At 53.6% G+C, this 19,224-nt stretch overlaps 3 protein-coding genes across 3 annotated transcripts in view; 2 read left to right on the top strand and 1 right to left on the bottom strand.

The window, feature by feature from the left end:
- Nucleotides 1-1,958: 1,958 nt before the first annotated feature.
- On the top strand, nucleotides 1,959-4,687 carry Calhm1 (calcium homeostasis modulator 1). Its single transcript, XM_036183839.1, has 2 exons — nucleotides 1,959-2,510; nucleotides 4,187-4,687. The coding sequence occupies exons 1-2, from the start codon at nucleotides 1,959-1,961 to the stop codon at nucleotides 4,685-4,687; spliced, it is 1,053 nt and encodes a 350-aa protein (XP_036039732.1).
- Nucleotides 4,688-6,870: 2,183 nt separating this feature from the next.
- Nucleotides 6,871-12,807, top strand: Calhm2 (calcium homeostasis modulator family member 2). The gene is made up of 3 exons (XM_036200381.1): nucleotides 6,871-7,183; nucleotides 9,055-9,772; nucleotides 11,903-12,807. Exons 2-3 carry the CDS (start codon nucleotides 9,218-9,220, stop codon nucleotides 12,317-12,319), a joined length of 972 nt encoding a protein of 323 aa, XP_036056274.1. The 5' UTR covers nucleotides 6,871-7,183; nucleotides 9,055-9,217; the 3' UTR covers nucleotides 12,320-12,807.
- A 1,152-nt stretch (nucleotides 12,808-13,959) lies between these two features.
- The window catches only part of Pdcd11 (programmed cell death 11), a 47,498-nt gene continuing 42,233 nt past the window's right edge, over nucleotides 13,960-19,224 (bottom strand). The window contains exons 28-36 of the mRNA XM_036171859.1: nucleotides 18,651-18,773; nucleotides 17,980-18,271; nucleotides 17,771-17,884; nucleotides 17,032-17,181; nucleotides 16,602-16,849; nucleotides 15,853-16,021; nucleotides 15,443-15,596; nucleotides 14,859-15,024; nucleotides 13,960-14,280 (exon numbers count right to left, since the gene is read on the bottom strand). Of these exons, the coding sequence (XP_036027752.1) occupies nucleotides 14,109-14,280; nucleotides 14,859-15,024; nucleotides 15,443-15,596; nucleotides 15,853-16,021; nucleotides 16,602-16,849; nucleotides 17,032-17,181; nucleotides 17,771-17,884; nucleotides 17,980-18,271; nucleotides 18,651-18,773 (1,588 nt within the window). The 3' untranslated portion in view covers nucleotides 13,960-14,108. The remainder of the gene's footprint in view (nucleotides 14,281-14,858; nucleotides 15,025-15,442; nucleotides 15,597-15,852; nucleotides 16,022-16,601; nucleotides 16,850-17,031; nucleotides 17,182-17,770; nucleotides 17,885-17,979; nucleotides 18,272-18,650; nucleotides 18,774-19,224) is intronic.

Below are 19,224 nucleotides of genomic sequence, written 5' to 3'. Positions count from 1 at the left end.
CCCATCCCCATCCTGGGGGCATGTCAAGCCCTGGAAGCAGCCGAGACCTCCTCTTCCATGCCTATCATTGCAGTAGACATCCAGGGAGAAACACCTTCTCTGCTGGGTCCCCCTCATGCCACTCCACTCTGGTGCATGACTTCTGGAGGAGTCCCTAAAGAGAATCTTCAGGGGTCACCAACCTAGGGACTCCAGTTGTGTTGGGGACACCTAGCCTTATGGTCTTCCCCTAGTCCTATTTATGACACAGTAGCCTTCCCACTCGATAGACAAACTTGACCCAACCAGAAGATAAGTTAAAACAATAACAAAAAGCAAACAAAGACCTTCCTTTTCCCTTCCTCACCCTGCACTCCCACCCACAAGTGCCAACCTGGGCTCCTCCGATGGCCTGGGTGACCTTTAGCTAATAAGTTAGACGCTCTGACCTCAGGCCTCAGTTCCATAGAGTGATAGAAATCCTATCCCCCAGGACTGTACGAGGGTTACATAATGCATACAAGGTGCACCCAAGTCAGCTGAGGTCACAGCAGGTCACAAGACCACTAATGTGATCACATGCACACTTCTGTACACAGACAGAGGCCCACTAATGTGGTCACATGCACACTTCTGCACACAGACAGAAACCCACTAATGTGGTCACATGCACACTTCTGTATACAGACAGAGGCCCACTAATGTGGTCACATGCACACTTCTGCATACAGACAGAAGCCCACTAATGTGGTCACATGCACACTTCTGTATACAGACAGAGGCCCACTAATGTGGTCACATGCACACTTCTGCACACAGACAGGGGCCCACTAATGTGGTCACATGCACACTTCTGTACACAGACAGAAGCCCACTAATGTGGTCACATGCACACTTCCGTACACAGACAGAAGCCCACTAATGTGGTCACATATACACTTCCGTACACAGACAGAGGCCACACTGAACGCATCATGGTCAGAAACACAAGGAGATGTCCTTTCTGATGTCCTCCTCCGTCTCTCCTTGCCCCAGATGAGAACTCATCCGGTTGGATCCAGATCTGACACACCTGTCTGAGAGCTACAGGATCAAAGGGAGTTTTCCCTTGGGTGACTCTATAGAGAGGGCTGTGATCATGAGACCCCATCACCTGTGGGTCTAGGGGAGCAGAAGTAGAAGGAGCCTGGAAATGGTTTGCCACTCATTACTCTCAAACACAGACACACCCACAGGAAACAGGCCAAAACCCTAATTTAGGCAACCTGTTCAATCCAACCCCAAAGCCAATACCAGTTGTGATGGCACAAGCCTGTGATCTCAGAACCCAGGGGACAAGAGGACTGGGAAGTCTGGATCTTCCTCAGCTACATAACAAGTCAGGGGCCTTGTCTCAAAAAAGAAAGAAAAGAAAAGAAAATCCACCAAGTCCAGGTACTTTTACGGTATGCCACACTCACCTGCCACTCCCACTCTGAGTAATATCCAACCCCCACTGCCTGCCACGGCCTCTACCACCACCGTCATTTTTCCACATCATCTACTATCATTGTCTCAACTGATGGAAGAGCTCCTGGGGTCCTGGCATTGTGGAGAGAACCCAGGAGAGATGACACACTTGCCCAGAGTCCAGTAGCCCCTCAAAGTCCAGTCTCCTCCTCCCTCCCACACCCAAAGAAAACTGGTCCTCGCGGGTGTGGCTTTGTGGCTCTCTAGGCTGCAGGCAGCCGGGGAGAAGGGAAGGAGAGCCGGAGGGAGGGATACAGTCCTGGCTGTACCCACAGGATTGGTCAAGCTGCCACCTCTCTGCCAGCGCCTGTGTAGAAGGCTCCTCGGAGTCAGAGTGACCTCACCAACTGCCCTGATCTCCACTAGCCCAGCCAGGATCCCAGTCATGAGGTGGCTGCCCAGTGGGCAGGGAGGCTTGCCGGAGCTGTCTGGGAAGCTACAGTGAGCGGGGAAGACCCTCCCAGGACACAATGGACAAGTTTCGGATGATCTTCCAGTTTTTGCAGTCCAACCAAGAGTCCTTCATGAACGGCATCTGTGGCATCATGGCGCTGGCCAGTGCCCAGATGTATTCTGCCTTTGACTTCAACTGCCCCTGCTTGCCGGGCTACAACATGGCCTACAGCATGGGCATACTGCTGACGCCTCCCCTGGTGCTCTTCCTGCTTGGCCTCGTCATGAACAACAACATATCCATGCTGGCTGAGGAGTGGAAGCGCCCCGCGGGCCGTCGGGCCAAGGACCCAGCTGTGCTCCGCTACATGTTCTGTTCCATGGCTCAGCGAGCTCTCATTGCACCTGTCGTCTGGGTGGCTGTCACACTGCTGGATGGCAAGTGCTTCCTCTGTGCCTTCTGCACAGCAGTGCCGGTGGCCACACTAGGCAATGGCAGCCTGGTGCCTGGCCTGCATGCTGCAGAACTGGCTCACCTACTGGCTCGGGTGCCCTGCCCTGAGATCTATGATGGGAACTGGCTGCTGGCCCGAGAGGTGGCTGTGCGGTATTTGCGCTGCATCTCTCAGGTGAGGGGGCTGGGTCTCTCTGGGACAGTCCCTTCTCAAAGTGGGATTTTCCCTCAGGTGGCTGTGGGTAGAGAGAAGTATTCCCAGCTGAGACTCAAGGCAGAGCCCATGTCTTTTCTCAGACAGGGTTACCTGGAGAGTGTGTTTTCCACCTCCTCTTCTGAGCTCAGAGCTGAGAAGCTGAGAGAATTTGCATTCATTTCCTCTCCCAGGCCCAGGCAGTAGTGAGGCCAGTGGGAGGCTAAGCCATTTGGGTACATTTCCCTGGCAAATGCCCCCAGCTGGTGCCTCCCTGCTCCCGGAATGGAAGCTGAGGGTCTGGGTATCTTGAACAGGAGCACATGGGTGAGGGGGGTGGATGGTTGGGATCAGACTTAAAGGACCGTCTGGGCTTCGTGTCCTGGGTTAGTGAACTGTGTGATGGGGAGACGGTGGGAGGCAGTGTCTGCCCCGGTGGGGCTAGAGAAGCAGGCACACTCTACTCTGGCCAGTGCAGGCCCTGGCTCCCCCACCCCTGGGAGGGGGGCCTTTTCCCTGTACAGGCCCTGTCACCACCCTGACGGCCTCAAGAGTCTCTAACTGTGAGTGTTTAAGCCAAGCTCTTCACCTCCTCGTCTGTGGATCCTCATCCCACCACCCTAGGCCTCAGGCCCTGGAGCAGCTGCCATGTCCCTTGACCTTTAAACTAGCACACTGTGTAAGCTTGGGAGGTCCCCCAGAGGCCACGGGTAGCCTGACTTGTAGACAAGTCCCCATGACTTGCAGAGACTGCATTCTGAAGTCACTTTTGCATTGACTTTATCTAGAAATTGTCAGAGAAAATAATCAGATTCCCAGCTTCACTTGGAACATGAGAAAACCCAAGCCCTCTGTAACCACAAGGGCTTAGTGAGCAACATGGGAGGCTGACTGAGTACTATGTTCTGGATTTTCCCACCAGCCCCCATGGCAGCCACTGGGCATCACTAACAGCACCCCCACCCCCACTTGCTTGACTTTTCCCAACTCTTCTCTGTGCAGATGGGGGTCTGACCCCCAGTACAAGACAGGGAAGGGTGTCCTGCTCTGTGCCCTGTGGTGAACTACGGTCAGAGCATGTGTCCCATGCTTTTCAGTGGAGGTCGAGGACTGCCCAGGGTGTCTCTGGAATTCCTTGAGAGTCCAGCTCAGCCCGGTGGAGGGAGTGTTCACTTAGAGATAGTGTCACTTCCAGAAGGCAGAGGAAAAGCCCAGAGCTTGGAGGAAGAAAGCCACTAGGCCCAGGGAGGTGAGGAAAGACCTTCTGAAGGAAGAGGCATCACGATGATGTCTAACTGAGAGCACTATGTACGAGCTGTCTTATATCACTTGGTTCTCAGAAGAGCCCTGTGAGGTACGTGCTATTGCCAGGAGCCCCATCTTGTAGGCAGAGAAACGGAGACACAGAAAGATCAAGTGGAGACAGGATTCATACCCAGGAGGCCTCACTCTGGGGTGCAGCATTAACAGCTGTCCACTGAGTGCCCTGCCACAGCAGCATGGTCTACACTCCCAGAATGTGACCATTTTACACATGGGGAGATAGAGGCCAAGAGGTGGCGTCACTTGGTTCATGGCTGCTCTTCTCTGTGGAGGCCCTAATAAGTCCTTCGGGGGTCTGGGCAGGTAGGTCTGCTGACATCCTCCTCTCCCCACAGGCACTGGGCTGGTCCTTTGTGCTGCTGACAACATTGCTGGCATTCCTGGTGCGCTCTGTGCGGCCCTGCTTCACGCAAGCTGCCTTTCTCAAGAGCAAGTACTGGTCCCACTACATTGACATTGAGCGTAAGCTCTTTGATGAGACATGCACAGAGCATGCCAAGGCCTTTGCTAAGGTATGTATCCAGCAGTTCTTTGAAGCCATGAACCATGACCTGGAACTGGGTCACACCCATGGAGTGCTGGCCACGGCCACAGTCACAGCCACAGCCACAGCCATGGAGGCTGCTCAGAGTCGCTCTGACAGGACAGAGGAAGAGAGGGAAAAGCTGCGTGGTATCACTGACCAAGGCACCATGAACAGGCTACTCACGAGCTGGCACAAAAGCAAACCGCCGCTGCGGCTGGGCCAGGAGGCACCACTGATGAGCAATGGCTGGGCTGGGAGCGAGCCCCGGCCTCCACGCAGGGAAGTGGCCACCTACTTCAGCAAAGTGTGAGCTGTAGCTGGCTGTGGAGGCAGGAGAAGAGATCTGAACCCCCAGCCCTTTGCCTCTCAAAGTAGACAGAAAAACAATTCTGAGGCACAGCTACCTGCTAGTGTGAAAAAGGAAATTTGGAGCTGAAGGACCTTACCTCTTTAGCTATCATGCTGCCCTGGGTGGCCTGGGAACAGTGTCATCCTGTGCCTCGTTTCCTGCCATTGCAGTGTTACAAGTGTTCAGATCTGGCTGTGGGAGCAGGACTGGTACTGGAGTCTCTTCCCCAGCCTCACTGGGATGTTGTTACTTCCATCCCTGCCTCGCTGTCTCCACTTAGCCTTCCAAAGCCCACACCCCAACATGTCCTCTTGCTCTAGACTTCTCATGCTCATGCTCAAGGATCCGAGGGCAACCATCCCTCTCACAATCTTTACCAGTTTCTGGGTAAGATGGAGTGGGTTTCAGCTGGTGTGACACACCTGAGTGACACATGACAACATGCCAAGACCTAGGACCACATGAAAGAGGCCAAGGTGTGCGTCGCGGAGGCCACTTGGGCAACTTTTGAGACAGACTCCAGGTTTACCTCACACCAAGTACCAAACTAATATTCTCACACACGGTCTTAGGGAAGCAGACCATCCGTGGGGCTTGAGAGCTAGAAATGGAAGCTGATTGACTCTTACTTTCTCAAAGGCTCCCTGAGGAGCTTGCCCTGAGGTGTGGTGAAGATGAGGTGTAGCCAAGGAGGGGGACGTAAAGACCAGAGTGGATAAAACTGGGTTAGATGCTGGTTCTACCATTTGCAAAGTGCATCCCTGGGCCAAGTGCCTCATTTTCTGGGTTTTGTTTCCTCACTGGGCAACAGGGAGAAGGCCATCTGCTGCACGGGTTCACCGTGTGCAAACTCACACGGCACATAGTAGACCCCTGGACCAGTGTGGTTAATGTGCTTGTTCACCTCCGAGCCCTGGGTTGCTTGCGTTCCCCTCCGCTGACCCCACCCAAGGGACAGGAATCTTGTCCAAGCAGGGGAAACAGGTACAGGTGGGCTTCTCGTCTCCTGGTCCCATCTTTCTGTCCTCAGCCCTGCCCATCGCAGAGCTCACTTTGACCTTCATATTCTCATATTCCCTCATCGACCAACCATCTCCACTCTCAGGTGGAACCCGGGTGGCAGAGAGGCCGCAGAACTTGACTCCAGCCTTGAATGAAGGGACCAGATGTGTGTGTGTGGGGGGGGGGGCTTCTGCTAGGGACAGGATGCTAGAAAGTGGTTGGGGAAGCCAATGTGAGGGAAAGCTTTGGTGAGACCTGGGGGTCCAACACCAGAGTGGTAGGAGCTATGGCAAGTCCCCCGGTCTATAACGAGCATGTGGAAAGGCAAAGATAAAGATTCCTCTCCATTCATTCCTGCCACACAGACAAGCCAGACTTGGGGCTTCAGCTTGCCACTCAGTGTGGGTTTCACAGTCACAGCCCTGGAGAGCTGATGGCCCTAGGGTTAGCTCTCCCAGTCCTAGGAGCTGCTGGGTTCATCTTGAACCTGTCAGCATACCTGACTCATGACTCTTCCGTCCTTGCTTGTGAGCTTCCAGAGATAGCTCATGACCCCTCTAGGGACAGACAGGGCAGCTTAGAAAGCTGCTTCCCTTTAATTTTTACCTCTGACCAGCCTCTGCCCTAGGAGCCCAGAGGATCCCCAGATTCCCCGATTCAGTTATCAGCCATTCAGAGAGTGGAGACAGTGCCTTGGAGTTAGCTGAACTCTGGTCGATGTTAGCCTCTTCTGGGGATGGCTGGGAGACAAAGCCAGGACTCTCAGAGAGAGGAGGGCAGAGGGGATCCGGGTCTTGTCTTTTTGTATTCTGTAACATCACCATCAATCCTGAATACCTACCTCTTCCTTGACTCCCACAAGTTTCTGCCAGGTGGGTGTCAAGCACGGGGGCTGTTCTTTAAACTGGCCTGGAGGGCAAGCCTGGGCAAGATCTCCTGGATGGCCCCGCCTGGCTCCTGCCTAGACCTTCCCAGATGGCCCCGAGGGGTGCACAGGGTAGAGTCGAGGCAGGGCCAGTAGGGCCAGCCACAGCGGGGCCCAGAGGCAGAGGCGGGCTGGGACAGGACACAGCGGCCCAGACTGCTCCTCTACTTCCTCTGTTTCTGCCTCGCGCCGCCCTCAGCAGCCCGCCCTCCTCTGCCTGGCGCCGGGAGGCTGTTTTTCCATTCGCTGGCGAGAAAGTTCCATGCCACTGTTTCTTTCTCTCTTTTTTCTGGAGTTAAATTTGTCCGCAGATGCCTGCACTTCATCTATAGACGCCTGGAGTTAAGTTTGTAACCGGGGCCCAAAGCCCTGTTGCTTTCAAACGCAAAAGCAGAGACGCCAGTGACCCCCCCGCTGTGAGGCCACTTTGCATTGCAGCCCTGAGTCTGTCCAGGGTCTGCCGTGTCCACGCTGCTGTCGAGAGGCCAGCCCAGGAAGCCAAGGCCACGGGTGCCTGCAGCCAGCCCCAGGTAAGGAGGGGCCCCTTCCTGGGGTGTGCAGGTATCAAGGAGCTGGCAGGTTGGTCCCAGGCAGCCTCCAGGGATTGTCTGGAGAGGGAACCCCTGGTATAGGTCCCTCACTCAGAGCATAAGTGTTTCTCCCGCTCCCTCCCCTAGCTGCCTGGCTCCTGTCCTTGGGAAGAGGCCCCGGCATAATAATCTCAGAAGATGGCCTAGTCCAGCCTCTGCCCATTACCCACGCCATCTTTTACGTTAACACTGGGTGGGTTTAAGAGCCTAGGGCCACTAAACCGAGCTAACTGGGTGTCAGGAAAGGAGAAAGGGAGGGATGGGGTTGCCTCTAGCCTGTTTATCTCCAGCAACAGGACGAAGTCCCTTCCTTGTGAGATTATTCAGGAACTCTGGGCTCTGAGCTGGGGAGTCAGACATTCCCTCCTCCTGGAGCCCACATGACCACATGGCCTTGCCTGTGTCCATCTGGCATCCTTGGCAGAGGCTTCAACAGGAAAAGGGATGTGAATATGAAACAGAGAGAGCCGGCACAGCCTCCCTAGCTCTCTTCACAGCTCACCCCTCTCTCTTCTTCCAGGCTTCTTTTGGCTTGGGAAGTTTTTTTTTTTTTTCATTCCCCTGAAGAGGATGGACATGGAGCCACACCCTGCCTGTCTCTCTGGGTGTGTGGGTGGAGCCTGGGAAAAAAATTAGGGCTAAACTTCCAAAGAGCCTGAGGCCAAGGCCATTTCTGGCAGGATGCCAGCTCTGCTGCAGTCACTGATTCAGGGGAGGCTGACAGGTACAGTGGGCCTAAACCCCACTAAGGCTGCTGTGGCTGGCAGGTGCAGAAGGTCTCCAGCCTAGGCTTCTTGGAGCAGAGCTTCCACAGGATGCTGGATAGGGGAAGTTTGAGGGGAGCAAGGTCTGAAGGAGGTTGTGAAAATGGGGACTATCTTAGCTCAGACTTATTTTGTCCACTTCCTAAGTATTCTCAAGTCATGGTCAAAGCCTTGCCTGGCCCCTCCAGATTTGCCTGGCCTCAGGCAAGATGCCGTGTCCTCCTCAAGTCTTCATTTTCTAACCTTTGCCATCAGGAGAATCATCCTCAACTCGTAGACATGACAGGGTAAGAGTTTGGGATGCTGAACTACTATCAGGCATCATTTATTGTCCCCTAACATCCCCAGAAGGGGTCAGGGACCAGAATGACTTACCCTTTCCACAGTTGAGTACAGAGGTCTGGAGACATGAAGTGTGTTGAGACTCTGAGGTCTCCAAAATGAAAAGGTGTTATGCACCCAAGGATGCTGGAATCTAGTGTCAAGCTTGCCCTGACCCAGAGGACCTGGGTCCCCACCAGACCCTGGCTCTGTCCTTTGTCCACTAGGACAGCCCTTGCAGCTTTGATACCCATTATCCCAAATCCTTAGCATCTTTGTACCTCCTGGAATTCCAGAGAGAAATCATCCTCTATCACCTAATGTCATTCTTGATCCTGATGGGACGAGGGTAGTGGCAAAAGAGGCTATCTTAAAATAGTCGAAGCAGGCAGACCTGATCTTGAACTTGGAGGCCTGCCATTTATTTACATGTGGCCCCGGCCAAGGGCTGGCTCATCCTCAGGAAGCCTCATCCTTTTCTGTGCTTGAGGTGTGTGTGTGGGGGGGGGGCAATGGACAAGGATGCGGGGGGGGGGGGGTTGCCATGGATACTGTGCAAAGACTCATGAGGATAGGCAACGTCAACTGAGAGCATCTGGCACCTAGCAGGAACTTTAGCAACCATGGCTACCACCTAAGCTCCCTCCCATCTCACCTGCTTGACCACAGCAGCGCCCTCAGCCTGCGTTCAGAGGCACACATTTATCACTCATCTGTGTTTCACAGGAAGCACCAGTTCAGCCACTGTAGGTGATACAATGGCATAGTCTTGCTCTGCCGTCCGAAGCCCTCCTGCCTGCGCTCCTTCCCAGTCTCCCCAGAAGCCACCCATCCCACCATCATCTTCTGCACATCTCTTAAGCCCTCCATCCCTAGCTCACTTGTCACCATGGCGGCCTTGATCGCAGAGAACTTCCGCTTCCTGTCTCTCTTCTTCAAGAGCAAGGATGTGATGATTTTCAATGGCTTGGTGGCCCTGGGCACGGTGGGCAGTCAGGAGCTGTTCTCTGTGGTGGCCTTCCACTGTCCCTGCTCACCTGCCCGGAACTACCTGTACGGGCTGACAGCCATCGGCGTACCTGCACTGGCGCTCTTCCTGATTGGAGTCATCCTCAACAACCACACTTGGAACCTAGTTGCTGAGTGCCAGTATCGGAGGGCCAAGAACTGCTCAGCGGCCCCCAACTTCCTCCTCCTGAGCTCCATCCTGGGCCGTGCAGCTGTGGCTCCTGTCACCTGGTCTGTCATCTCCCTGCTCCGAGGGGAGGCCTACGTCTGTGCTCTCAGTGAGTTTGTGGACCCGTCCTCGCTCACGGCTGGGGATGAAGGCTTCCCCTCAGCTCATGCCTCGGAGATCCTAGCCAGGTTCCCTTGTGGAGAGGGGCCTGCCAACCTGTCAGGCTTCCGGGAAGAGGTCAGCCGTAGGCTCAAGTATGAGTCCCAGGTAAGGGGCTGTGTGAAGGGCAGCCTTCTTCCTGCCCTCCCAAAGTGGTAGCTGGTGGGCCAGTACACAATAGGACGGTCCAGGGTGAAAATGAGCAAGCCTCCAGGGAAGCACTAGATGACCGAGTCAGGCCTCAGGGCAGGTTAACCGTGGCTGAGTGTTCTGTGGGACAGGGTCAGTTCATCACAGGTACGTGTGTCTCTGATTTGCCTTTGGGTGCTTGGGATTGAATCCAAGTCCACATGAGTACCAAGCATGTACTCTGCCACTAACTCTACTTCAGCCCTTAGAGACAGTTTTAAGCACTAAGGGGACACCACCTGGAATACCAGAGAAAGCATCCCATATCCTGTAACACCACAGGACCATTCCCAATCTACCTGCTGAGATTATCTTTACTCTAGCTTGACTGGGCATTGACCCCTGCAGGCCACCTCAGAAATATCTGCTGTGGGCTTCGAGTTGATAGTGGAACCAGGTTGACTCCAGGGATGACCACATTCCTGTCCCAGCCCAGTCAGGCTTACTCTTGGGGCAGGTCAGAAAGAGGCAGGTGGCTGCTGCTTGGGCCAGCTACAGCCTTCCCTGCATCCTGCTTGGAGGTTGGTCAAGGGGGAAAGGGTCAAAAGAATGGGCGGGGGCTAGAGAGATGGCTTAGCAATTAAGAGCACTGGCTGCTCTTCCAGAGGACCTGGGTTCAGTTCCCAGAAACCAAACAACCATCTGCAATTCCAGTTCCAGGAGATTCAATGGCCTCTGAGGGCACTAGGCACACCTATAGTGTATAGGCTTAGGCTTATGTGCAGGCAAAAACACTCATATACATTAAAAAAGAAAGGAAGAAAGGAAAGGAGAGAGAGAGAGACAAAGAAAGAGAGAGAAGGGAGGGAGGGAGGGAGGGGGGAAGCAGGGAGGGGGGAAGAGGGGGGGGGAAGCAGGGAGCGGGGAAGGAGAGGGAAAAAACCTGAGCTAGCTGCCTGTGTTGGATCTTGCTGTAATCCATTACTAGGGAGGTAAACATAGGAGCGTCTGGAGTTCAGGGTCATTTTTAGCTACATAGTAAATTAAGGGCCAGTTTGGACTATTGTTTCCATGAAAAGGAGGAGGGCTGGAGAAATGGCCGGGTAAAGACTGAGAGTATTGCTCTACAGAAGACCTGGGTTCAGTTCCCAGCACTCATGTTAGGCAGCTCACAACTACTTGTAATTCTAGCTCCAGGGAATATGATACCCTCTTCTGGACTCTGCATTCACAAAAAATATCCCCCCGACACATATACATATCCCCTGACACATGTACATTTCCCCTGACACATGTACATACACACACCCCAACACACAAAACCTAAAATAATTCTTTAAACATTAGCAACATAAGGGGAAGAGGTGGGGGCTAAGATGTAGCTCAGTAGAACGCATGCATAGCACACACATCAGGTCCTGGGTTTTATCCCAAGCACCACATAAACTAGATGTGGTACATGCCTGTAACCTTAGCACTCAGGAGGTGGAGGCAAAAGCATCAGAAACTCAAGACCATCCTCAGCTACACTGAGTACTTAAGGCCAACTTGGACTACAGGAGACCCTGTCTTGGGGTGGGGGCAGGGAGGAAGCAGAGAAACGGAGCTAAAGTCAGCATCAGAGATGGAAAATGGTAAATACAGAAATCCTGGTCACTAACCCACAGGTCCTTGCCCTCGACAGACTTCCATCTTCCTAGCATGAAGTAAGCACACAGGCCAGGCAGATATTGACGTTGTGTAAGATTGAAGCCTCTGAAGTCATCTGAGCTGACCCACAGTTTGAACTGGTTTTTTGTGGTCGGGAGCCTCACATGCTTAACATGTGCTCTGTCACTAAGCTCCACTCCAGCTCCTGAGCTGGGTTTTGGTGGAGCGTGGTGATAATGCACCCTTGGGGCTGAAGAATAAAGAAGGCAGAAGGCACAGCCTAGGCACGGGAGAGTGTGTGGGTTGAAGGGAGTAAGAATAGAGAAGAGGAAGTCTGCTTGCCACAGAGCAGTATCAGTTCCTTTTCCACGTGTCTCCACACCCCCCGCCCCTCTGCCCCCTGTCCACAGGCAGAGTCCAGGTCAGCCCCTCCCTGAGCTCTGCTTGTTCTCTGGACAGCTCTTTGGATGGCTGCTCATCGGCGTGGTGGCCATCCTGGTGTTCCTGACCAAGTGCCTCAAGCACTACTGCTCCCCGCTCAGCTACCGCCAGGAGGCCTACTGGGCGCAGTACCGCACCAATGAGGACCAGCTGTTCCAGCGCACAGTGGAGGTACACTCAAGGGTGCTGGCCGCCAACAACGTGCGCCGTTTCTTTGGCTTTGTGGCCCTCAACAAGGATGATGAAGAGCTGGTTGCCAAGTTCCCAGTGGAAGGCACACAGCCACGACCACAGTGGAACGCTATCACTGGGGTATACTTGTACCGTGAGAACCAGGGCCTCCCACTCTATAGTCGCTTACACAAGTGGGCCCAGGGCCTGACAGGTAACGGCACAGCTCCTGACAACGTGGAGATGGCCCTGCTCACCGCCTAGGGCCTGCTTCTTTGCTCTTCGGCACTACTTAAGTCCCAACCAAACCCGCATGGCATGCTCACCTCAGCATCAGATTTTCCTGTTAACTACAGTGTCCTGGGCATAGACCAAGGGGGCATAAAACAACTAGTAGTTTGCAAGGATCTTGTGGACCACATGGTCCAGAGACTGGGGGTGAGGGTTTGACTTCTCAGACCTGCTGAAATCATCTCCCATGGCCACCAACGCCCAAGTCACAACTATAGACTTTCCCAGAGCTGGTCCTTAACTATGACATGGGCCATCTTTGGTGGGCCTGCAAGCTGAGAAGCCTCAGCTGGTGGGGCCTGGTGCCAGTACAACCCACTGGGGACTCGCTGTTGTATAGTACACTTTGTGCAGTTAACTTCTGTCTAATTGCATAGGGACGCCCAGCTCCTTGGTGTACAGCTAAGGAAGCTGCCTTCATTGTATACCTCTGGCCTAATTTTATATATTTAAACTTTTTGATAAAGCTTTTCTCACTTTAAAAGGCTAACCTGGTGTTTGTGCAGTTGACAAGGGCATACAGCCCACCGTGAGAGGCGACAGGACAGGAGTAAGTGGACCACAGAAGTGGCAGCAGGGGAAGGCAAGTCAACGGTCTATCCAAGGGCTGAGTCTCCTGGCCTTTGATCCAGGTACCTGACTCAGTCTGGTCAGAGGCAGCCTGGCCTTTTGCAGGGGGCAGGTAAGTTGAAAAGATCACACCAGAAGTCCTACCATGGGCAGGGCTTGTACTAAATAAACCCCAAGAACCAGTGGGCTTCAGCTCTTCCTCCCTCTCAGCCCTGCATCGTCTAGCTGCGTACTCAAAAGCTCATGCCCTGCCTTGTCTCTTTCCTGCTTCCTAACATCATCCCAGCCATTTCCCACAGAAAACTCAGAGAACAATTTGGGCTGGCAGAGAAAGCTTTTAATTCCCTTAGGCTGAAGGGGAAAAAAAGACGCCAACAACCTGTAGTAGGGTCTGTGCTAGCACCGACTGCTGGGCTGTGGCAGACTTGAGGTGGGTCACTGGGCCTTGGGAGAGGGTGGAGACCAGGCATTTTAATCAAAACTTTCAGCTTTCCTTAGCAGCTTCAGTTTCCCATGTTTCTGGATTCTTCCTCTGCCCTCCTGTTAGTCTCCCAGCCTCCACAACAGGGCAGATGGTACGGGCTGACCCGGAGACAATGTCCTCCCTGCACCCTGTGGGTATGGACTGAGAGCTTGCCAAGGGACAAAGTGGGATCCTGACCATGAAGACACTGGCTTTGCCTTTCTGTTCTTAGATGGCAGCGAAGTCTCCTGAAAGGAATGTTGTGGGTTTTTTTTGTTTTTTGTTTTTTTCTGGAAGCCCAAGAGATTGCTGCCTGAAAACGGAGCGACCTCAGGAAAGGAGGACACATAATGTGTTACACAGACAAGAGCGTTAAACCTCGAGGGCTGGGGGTTAGTGGAAGAACACTTGCTTAGCAAGTGTAAGGCCTCAGCTCAATCTGTGACACCCTAAATTTAAAAAAATAGATATACATATTTTTTAAAGCAAGAAGTGATAGTACACACCTTTAATCCCAGCACTTGGGAGGCAGAGGCAGTGGATTTCTGAGTTCAAGGCTGGCCAGGTCTGCATAGCAGATTCCAGGCCAGCCAGGACCAGAAAGTGAAGATCCTGTCTCAAAAATATTGTCCCAGGCACGCTGCAGAAAAAGCAGCACTTAATGTCCTCAGGCAGCCGCTTCCTAAACGTCCAGTGCCTGCTGCTAGTGTCCAGCGGAGCCTGGGGCTCCTAGTCCTCCAGCACTGAGCTCTTGGCCTCCACATACTCCAGGGCCTTCGCCTTGACAGCCTGCACGTCCTTCTCAGTGCCATGCTGCTTCTCGTAGTCCAGGTAGCGCTTGAAGAAGAACTTCATCCTCTTAGGGGCCAGGCTCAGATGAATGACTCGTTCAAAGATGTCCCTAGGAGGAAGAGTAGGGAAGCAATTCCTGCAGGGTTCCTACCACATGACTCCTAGCTAGCGCTCCCCGACTTGCTCTCAGGCACTAGGTCCCTATGACATCCAAGACCCCATTTCTTACCCTCAGTATGAACTCCTGTCAGAGACCAAAGATTTAACCTGCCTGAAGTTACACAGTGAAGAACAGAGCTACTGGGATGGGGACACACAATGGCAAAGCCAAACTTCAACCCCAGAAGGGTAGGTAATCGGGCACTTGCTCCTTCTGGACCTGCCCCATCTACCCACCTCCACCGTCCTTGCCCTGCAGGGGTTATGGGGGACAAAAGTGAGAGCCTGCCATGAAGGTTCCATTGATGAGAGGCAGGCACAATGTGAATCATGTGGGATCCCAAGTCTCCCAGTTCCCAGGCCACCCCCCAGCAGAGGGTTCAGATACACAAAGATTGGAAAGGAGAAATCAAGTGGACCAGGGAACCATGTCAAAGCGGTTTTTTGGTATCGAGTCAGCTAAACATTAATAATGTCAAAGCCCCCTCCTACCCGACCCCACCAAGAGTCAGCCTGTTGTCCCCTCACCTGACTTCCTTCTGGCTGCCATGCTTGATGGTCATGTCGATGTAAACTGACCAGACATCTGTGCGTTTTGGGTAGGTGCTCAGTGTGTTTTCAAAAATGGCTTTTGCCCGCTCTGCATCCCCGAGCTGGAACTCTAGCTGGGCAAACTTGGCAAGCACGTCCACATCTGTGGAGAAAGGACAGGTTAGAGGCAAGACAATTCCAGAGACCCCTCACCACAGCACACTATGCTACAGGGATATGCTACAAGGGATAGATAGGGTTAGTCCAATTCATTGCTCTAGGGCCAAGATCTAGCATGGTAAGAGAGACAAACCCCCAAAAGGATACTGTGGGTTTGAAGCCAAATATACACACAAGACTTGCAGATACCCTCATCTTAGGCCCATGGACAACAGAATCGGTGCCGATTGGTTTTGCTCCTCTATCCTTTGAGATCCAGCATCTGACATGCACACATCACCATCCGTGAGCACATCATTAGCTTTCCCAAGTCAGGAGCCACTCTATCCTTTACAAGACACCAACTGCCACTTCCAGGTATCAGGCCTGTGTGTGTTCAGGAATTGGGGAAGAGCACTCACGCTCCTTGGTGGGCAGGCACTCCAGGGCTCGCTGCAGCACACGGTGACTGGCCCCAGCCTGACTCCTCCCCAAAACAAAAGCACCATATTTGAGCCAGACAGCCTTCTCCTGCCGGAAACGCTTCAGCATCCGGTTGTACAGCTCACCAGCTTCCTATGGGAAAGACACAGTAAAGAAGGAGAGTGTGGCACTTCAGAGGGGCAATAAGGAAGGTGAGGAGGTGGGAGGGAGGAGCCTCCCTAGTAACCCCTCCAGGGAAGGAGGTCTGGACAAAGACAGGGTGAGAATGGCAAGGGTACGCAGAGGGAAGGGAGGGCCTATGAGGCTGGAATGGGACAGCACAGGGAATCCAGGGGGGGAGTGCTCACACAGGGCTGAGCTGGGCCTGTTCAAGAGCCTTCCAGCCTACCTTGAACTTCTCTGACTTGGTGTAGATGTCAGCCAGGTGCAGGAAAACCTTGAGAGGCTCACTGTACTGCACAGCGCGCTCAAAGACCTTCGTCAGGGACTCCTGAGAGCCGTACATGTTTTCTAGGTTCAGCAGTGCCACCCACACGTTCAGCTTTTCCTGTTCCTCTCTGGAGGTGGAGTGGATAGAACATGAGTCCCATCAACTCAGCATTGGACGCCCAGAACTATTTCTCTCCCAGGCAACAACTATGTCCTCAAGTCCCCCTGTAAGGCAGATACTCCAACATCTCCACTGCAGCCCACTGTAAGGGGACCTGGGCCTCCCTGATCTCTCCCTCCATTCCTGGGAAGGAAGCCTCCAGATTACAAACTGGAACAGAATCTTGGGTCTGATTCTCTCCCCCAGTGAAGGGAGCAAAGCATAAAACTGTCACCTCTACAGCAGGCTGACTTCAGAGAGCGACCTCCGCTCTGCCGAGAACAGGTTTACACCCAAGTGTGTGTGAGCTCTCCCTGCTCTGCATGTTTTAACTAGGAACCGTGCTAGCACACAGAGACTAGTACATGTTGCCATAGTGATTTCATCGAAGAGGCCCATAAAATATAAATGAGTGATCTGTTTCGGATGGCTACACTTACTTACAAGATGAGCCTGAAAGACCATGGGCTGCTGCTGGCCCAGCCAGGAAGAATGAACCATGGTGGCAAACTGTAAGCCAAAACAAAGTGAAGAGCCTAAGCCCAGACCTGAAGGAGATGGTCTTCAGGGCCCTCTCGGCTACAGCTCGGGCCTTCTCAATCTCGGTGGCCTGCAGGTGGAAAGCCATGTACTGCAGCCACAGGATGGAGCTGTTGGGAGAGCTCAGCACCAGGCGGTCAAAGTCATCCGCAGACTCAGGCTGCCGCCCGGGGTCCATGAGAGCCTCCTCGATACGCGACAGCTCCTTCTCCGCCTTCTGCTTCTCCACCTCCCTCTCCTTCTTGCCCTTCTTCTTCTGCATGGAAGGAAGAACAGGGGGTCAGCTGTCCTTCAAGCCCGGGGGAGACCCGAGGCAGAAGCCATGGGTTCACAGGACAGTCCACGAACCCTACCAGGAAGAAACCAAGCCAGAAAAGGGCCTAGGAGCTGGGGGCAGGGGGTCTCTGCGGGAGAAGCTAAGCCTTAGAGATTCAGCACCTTGGCATGGCGTGGCTCCTCTTCCTCCTCGCTGTCTGAGCTCTCTCCTCGGAGTGGCAAGGCTGGAGTCAGAGAGTCGAGCCCCACGTCCCAAGTGAAGCCTGAAGAGAGCTGCAGCCGGGGCACCTCCGCGGGCTTTGTCTGCTGTCCCTGCAGGATCACAGAACATGAAGGGACTGTCCTCTGTCTCCTGCCTACTGCCCCAAAGGCGCCCCTCAGCCTCAGTCTCCTGAGGGGACAACAGTGACTTAAAAATGTTCTTTCTAAACCAATGACTTAACAATGAGTTTATAAAATGTGAACACGCACGCGCACACACACACACACACACACACACACACACACACACACACACACACACGTAGGTACACACGTATGTGCTCAGTAGCAGATCTGGAACAGAAATCCTGACGGTAGCACAGGCCGACATAGCGAGGAAGCCCTGCCCCATGGCTGAGACTTCACAGCCTCTCTCCTCAAGCAGCACCGTGAGGAGCGTGGGCTCATACATGCCTTCTCTTCATCTGCCCACTTCTTCCCTCAGTTCATGATAAACATGTTATTAGCGTTAACAGACCCAGCCAAGGAGCTAGACTGGCTGAGGTCTCCCCATCGCCCAGTCTTACAGAAGATGAGGGATGCGGAAGGGGCTGGCACAGCCCAGCTAACTCTTCAGGAAGAAGGCAGGAGCTCCTCCCCCGAAAGGAAAGCCTTCCCTCCATTCGGTAGTGACCCTTACCATGGGCAGCGGCCCCGGCTGCTCCGTCTCCTCTCCCTCCCGGTAATATACTTCCACGCCACTGTCGTCCTCTTCTGCTGCCCCAGACTTCTTCGGCCTCTTGTTCACTCTTTCCTGAAATGGTGACAGTGTAGGAATAGGAGGTTTCTCATCACCCTCACTCTGAGAGAAGGTTGGGTGAGGCGAGGCATGGCCCTCCCAGTACTTACCTGCTCACTTGCAGGCTCCTGGCGCTCCCGCTTGCCCCGCCTGCTCCTCTGCAACTTCTGGGGCTCTATCTTCCCCTGGCTGGACAACCCCGCCTCCTCCTGCCCCTGCTGGTTCTTCTCCTTCCTTTTCTGGCTCTTTTTCTCTTCTCCTTTTAGGTCCCTCTCCTCAGCCCCTTCTTTCCTCTCCTCTGGGTTCAGAAGAGGTGGTTCTGGGCAGGCAGAAAACACGTCCGGCTCCCCAGTGTCGCTGGGAAGGAGTGACAGCTCTACCCAGCTCTTCTCGGGGTTCACACTAGTGCAGGAAGAGAGTAAGGGCAGGAAGTAAGGACAGGAGGTGACGGGCACCACAGCCAGTCCAGGCTGGCCTTATCAGTCAGGGCTGGCCCTGCCCCATCTGCCTTGGAATGCCCAGCATTCTCAGGGAGGGTTTACACATTTCATCTGCTCAGTGGGAAAAGTCAGAGCATCTATGATGGACCTGCTTCATCATAACAACAGAGAGAGGCCACTTCTACTGCAGGGCTAAGGCTGGGGCTGAGGTACTACATGCACCACTACCCACGCCGTTATGTTCTGACTACCTCAAACATCTCCTCCCAGGGCTCTCAGAGAAAGGGGTCAAGTTCACACCAAACAAAGGGGCAGAGGCAGCAGGGAGAGAAGACACCTACCGCAGGATCTTGGCAGTGATCAGCTTTCCCTTGGGGAGGTAACGGTCATAAAGGTCTTTCTTGGGTGGGCTACATGGAGACACATGTGAGTACCGGGCCAAACCCACAACTGAAGGCCCAAGGCTGAAAGGAGACAGACAGGAGCACTGTGGGTATAAATACAACACAGTCCCAACTATGTGGCAGGGTAAATGAGACTGGTCATGGCACCCAGGAGGATAAAGCTGGTTTTGGAAACTGGAAAAAATTATCATGTATAATCAAGCTATGAATGCAGATTTTGTCTGAGGTACTGAAAATCCATCCCAGGCAAGCTAGGCAAGGGCCCCATCACTGAGCTATGTAGCCTTAGCTGGCCTGGAACTCTCTATGTAGGCCAGGCTAACCCTGAACTCAGAGATTCTCCTGCCTCTGCCGCAAGAGCACTGTGATTAAAGCCATGCACCACCACAGTCAGTGCCCCAGGTTCTTTTATCCACTACAGCACCATCATGTCTAAATCACAAACTGCTAAGCAGAGAGAAGAGAGGAGACAGGGAGCAGGAATGTACGGTGTTGGTGCTTAGGAACATGA

Source organism: Onychomys torridus, chromosome 1, assembly GCF_903995425.1.
Source record: "Onychomys torridus chromosome 1, mOncTor1.1, whole genome shotgun sequence".
NCBI lineage: Eukaryota > Metazoa > Chordata > Mammalia > Rodentia > Cricetidae > Onychomys > Onychomys torridus.
This window is presented reverse-complemented; position numbering and strand designations above follow the sequence as displayed.